At 43.3% G+C, this 5,039-nt stretch overlaps 1 protein-coding gene across 1 annotated transcript; it reads right to left on the bottom strand.

Moving 5' to 3' along the window:
• Positions 1-3,129: 3,129 nt before the first annotated feature.
• On the bottom strand, positions 3,130-4,556 carry LOC114512991 (olfactory receptor 9). Its single transcript, XM_028532101.2, has one exon. The coding sequence runs from the start codon at positions 4,066-4,068 to the stop codon at positions 3,130-3,132; it is 939 nt and encodes a 312-aa protein (XP_028387902.1). The 5' UTR covers positions 4,069-4,556.
• Positions 4,557-5,039: the final 483 nt, after the last annotated feature.

Here is a 5,039-nt window from a genome sequence, read left to right as displayed (position 1 = left end):
TTACAGAAATGGAACCCAATTTTATGAGACCTAAAACATATAATTTGAGGTGGCCCTATTTAAAAAGCATGACAAAAGTACAAATATAAAACTAGGTCCAAATGTTTATTTCAAATTTTTAAAAAAGAGGCCTGGCTGGTGTGGCTCAGTTTGAACCAGCCTGCAAACAAAGCGATCATCTGTTTGATTCCCAGTCAGGGCGCATGCCTGGGTTGCGGGCCAGATCCCCAGTTCAGGGCAAACGAGAGGCAACTGATCCATGTATCTCTTGCCCACTGATGTTTCTCTCCCTCTCTTTTTCCCTCTCTTCTCCTCTCTCTGAAAGTAAATAAATAAAATCTTTAAAAAATAAAATAAATTACTAGAATAGAAATTTTTTAACTGGCAAATGCTGCAAATGTCGTACAATCCAGAAAAATATTATATTTTTGTTAATTAACTCTCTGACTACCTCTATAATTCTTTTTATCCTGCATTTTTTGCTGTATACTCTTTGATTGCCTTCATATTCATATTGATTGCCTGTCAAAATCATATGACAATGATTTTGTAATACACTTTCTACACAGAGATTAGAAAATGTGTTTTTCCTCTAGCACAATTAATTGAAATTTGTTGTTTCTTAATTGATAGTGTAGAATTTTTTTAATTTCACGACTCATTATTGGTAATTTTATGTAAGTGTTTAGAATTGTTGTCAAATTTGATCAAACCTTCATCAAGATTCTTTCATATATTACCTTATTTTCACAACATTTCAAGTTTTCCTGTGCAATTAATTATCTTAATAGTCTTTGAAATGACTTCACTCATTAGCTGGTTTATATTCTCATTTGTAGTAGCATATTAAATTTTTTTTCTTCTTTGATATCAGTATTTTATGTCTAATCAACAAAAAACCTAAATCTTTTTCTAACATGTTAATAGGATTCACTCCTCTTCATTAACTTCATTAACTTCATAATTTCAGGTGCTGAAATTATCTGCTACTCCATAACAAACCATCCAAATCTAAAGGTACAAAACAAAAATCACTCTTATTATGTTCGTAATTTCTGCAGGTCAGGAATTTAGAGGACAACAAAGCTGGCTCATCTCTGCTCCACAGTGTCTGGGTCATCAGCTATACAGCTAGCTGTGCGTGCTCTCAGGTAAGAGAAGCATGAAGCCACCTAGAGCTGAGCTAATCAAATTTCCTCATGTTTGCTTATGGCCTCCTCTCCCAGCTCAGAACAATGGAGGGAAAATCCTCTCCCCTTGCCTTGTTCAGATACCAGTTCTATCAGGAAGTCATTCCTTGGATCTCACTTTGATGCCTCGCATTACACTTTCAGTCCAAATATATCTCACCAGTCCCTGGTAGACTAAAGGAAAGTAAGTTCATGTCCCCTTCATCAGACTTTTTCTGCATTATAAGAATGTTAACTATCCATACTTCTCCATTCTTCGCTTCCCCTAGCCATCTAACCACAACTCATTCCTGACTTTTAGTTCATTTCCTTGCTCTGGAAATTGGACTGCACTCAATTGGACTGTAAAACAATAAAAATTCTTTTGGAGGGCAATTTGGCAACATATCTTGAAGCTCTAAAACTGTGCATATGTTTTGGCTCAACAATTCAATCCCTAGAAGTTTGTTCTCAGAAAAGTATGAGTATACAAAAATATAAGTGCAATGATATCTATCTCAGCAATATTTATAACAAACAAATTTTAATTTAAATAATAGGAGGTTCTTTAAGTTATAGCACTATATTGTACACCTGAAATTCATATAACCAGCATAATATTGTATACAAACCATACTTAAATGTTAAAATTTTAAAAATAAAGAATATGTAAAAATAAATAAATGATGGTACATTCACATAGTAGGATACAATATGGATCTTAAAATCATGCTTTAGAAGTCTACTTATATGGTAAAATGCCAGAATATAACTTAATGAAGTAGAAAATACAGGTCAAAGAACAATTTAGACAATATAATCCCATTTTCAGTTCTTAAAAATATTTATACATACATATACTGCATAAAGGGAAACCAGATTACAATAATTTCCCAAGGACATTATTAACACAAAAATGTTAATATTTATTTTCTTCTTTTCTGGATGCAAAATCTCTGCTAGTTTTGTAAACTAGAAAATAAAATCAACGCTGTTTTAAAGGTCCTCACTTGTTGTGCCTTGAGAATGATTTCCCTGCTTGTCTTACCTCCTCCGGAGGTTTATTGCTGAAGGAGAGTTTATAAGCAAGCAAGAACTGCCTTCCCAAGAAAAGTAAAATGGGACTAGATCCCTCTGGTCAGCAAATTCAAGTGGTCTCCAAGAGTAAATAGTGAACAAGGTCAAGAAACAAAGCATTATCTTGGGAGTCTAGGGGCCAGATCCGACCTTCTGAACAGTCAGGGGAGAAAGGTATATGTGCATTTCTACTGCATGACCAGAGGAGGAAACAAAGAGTGAGTCAGGCAGCATGTGAGAAAGAAGCTAAGTAGAGAATATCAACATTTCAGGGGTTTCCGGAGAAAAGCTGTAAGTCAGGAACAAAGTCATTAGACAGACGCTTCCAGACCTAAAGCAGAACCAAACAGGACGCACCTAAACTGCCAAAGCCAAGCCAACCACTCCCTGCCCCTGTTCGTTCCCTGCCATCCTGGTCCCCTAATCAGGCCTCATACCTGGAGTAAATGAGCTCTCATTATACCAGAAGCAACTGATATGAGAGACAAAGGCTTGTAATAAGGAGTCTGGGAGAACAAGGAAATCTGGTGTTCTCAGGAAGGTACTCTGAGCATCAGAAAAGGCCAGGAATTGCTCAGTCATCACACAAGATGGTCACAGCTGCCTTCTTCCCTAAGCCTTCCCTCAGGTGCATGTTTCTCCAGCTCTGTACCTATAAGCAAGTCGGGTCAAGGCCAGAAGAACAGGCCCCAGAGCAGAGCACTGAGCAGCATGCAGTGGGTTGGGCCCTTAAGATGGCAGGCTACGGAACCCCACACACACCCAACAGAGCTGGCCAGACCCCAGAGGACTGCAGTTCCCAGCTTCTCCCTCCTCCTTGAAAATATACAAGAATCAGACCCTTATCTCCAAGACCTTGTGTGTGTGTGGGGGGGGGGGGGTGTCAAGAACTCCAAAAGTATTTCTTCACGAGCCTCCTCATCGCCCCTGTGACTTCCTTGTTCCTCAGAGTATAGACAAAAGGGTTGAACATGGGAGTGACCACTGTGTAAAAGAGGGCGAGGATCTGGTCCGCATCCTGAGAGGAGCCTGCCCAAGGCCTCATATAGGCAACAGTCCCAGTCCCAAAAAAGAGCATGACCACAAACAGGTGGGAAGAACAGGTAGAGAAGACTTTCTGACGCCCCTGGGATGTCGCAATCCCAAGGATGGTGGCAAGGATACAAGCATAGGAGGCAATGATCAGTAAGAAGGGGGTCAGGATAAAGGCTATTGTGACACCAAGATTTCCCACTTCACCCCAGAAGGTGCTTGCACTAGCCAGCCTCAGCACAGGCAGGATGTCACACAGGAAGTGGTGGATTGTGTTGGCATTGTGGAAGGGCAATGTGAAGATACAGATGGAGTGAGTGGTGCCAGCGATGACACCCATGAGGTACGAGGCCCCCACCATGTGGACACACGTGCCCCGGTTCATCAGGGTGCCATAATGCAGCGGCCGGCAGATGGCAGCATAGCGGTCATAGGCCATGGCGGTAAGCAGGCAGCATTCTGCGATGCCAAAGAGGGCAAAGAAGTAGAGCTGGGTGAAGCAGCTGGCAAGTGGGATGGTGGGGCAGGAGGACAGGAGATCAGCCAGCATCCTGGGCACGATGGTTGTGGTGTAGAGGATCTCCACCATGGAGAAGTGGCGAAGGAAGAAATACATGGGTGAGTGTAGGGCAGGGTCCGCCAGCGTTAGGAGGATGATCAGGGAGTTGCCCAGCAAGATGACAAGGTAGATACAGAGCACCCCCCAGAACAGAGATCCCTGACGGGAACCAAAACCTGAGAACCCCAGCAAAACAAACTCAGTTACTGCTGTGCGGTTGCTATCCCCCATGTCCCGTAGGAAGGACTGGAAGAAGGAGCCAGGGGAGGGCTCTGGCTGCAGAGGAAATGTGTGGAATTGTCCACAAGAACATCCCAGTTACCAGGAATCAGTTGGGTGAGCACCTGGACTGCTGGCAATTTTCTCCCAGAAAAACTGGTCAGGACAGAAAGAAGGTAAACAAGGAAAGCTGGTGGGAAATGACAGACATTCCTTGAGGTTGGGATCTTAAAACATGGGGTCGTTTGTTCCACCCACTGAAGTTCTGGGTTCTAAAAACAAAGAGGTGTAACTGGTAGAACAGCTCTGTTTGATAAAGAGGTGGGGAATGTAGGCAGAAAGCTGAGTGAGCAGACAGAATAAATAAAGCTGGCAGAAGGAGACTGGAATGAAAAATGGATCTACTGTGAGGCAGAGGAAAAGCTGGAGTATGAACAAGAGCAAGAGAGAGAAAGAGAAGACCTGAGAACAAAGGCTATAGGGAGAAGGCAGATGGGTTTTTACCTGCAGATGGGTCCCTGTGGCTCTCAGAATGCCCCTCCCTGGCATCACGTCACAGAAGCTCAATCCCCACAAGAGCCGAAGGCTTAGAGCAGAGCATGGGGTGAGGGGAGAAAAAGTAGGCAGGGAAACTGAAGAAGGAGAGAGTAGTTTTGCCTGGTAACCAGGGAGAAGGAAAGAGTTTCCTCCTGCCCCATCTAGTGCCTAAGCCCCTCTGAATTCCCTGTTGTCGGGCCTGTCCTCTGGAGCCCCACACCAAAGACAATGGCAGCCACAATGCAGAATGGTCTGGGATGTACTCAGGGTCCTTAAGCAAGGCCTGCATGAAGATGGGATCAGAAACTAAGTGTTCTAGCTCCCTGGCCAGCGTCTATTGCTGAACTGCTCAGCCCACTGCCCGAAGCCTGCCCTCTGCCCATGTCCCCCTCCCAGAATTAGTCCCTAGGCTGCTTCTCTCCTGGAGAAGGGAGAGCTAGTTTCAC

This window comes from Phyllostomus discolor, chromosome 2 (assembly GCF_004126475.2).
Source record: "Phyllostomus discolor isolate MPI-MPIP mPhyDis1 chromosome 2, mPhyDis1.pri.v3, whole genome shotgun sequence".
NCBI lineage: Eukaryota > Metazoa > Chordata > Mammalia > Chiroptera > Phyllostomidae > Phyllostomus > Phyllostomus discolor.
The sequence above is the reverse complement of the archived record's forward strand: the minus strand, read 5'-3'. Positions and strand labels throughout refer to the sequence as shown.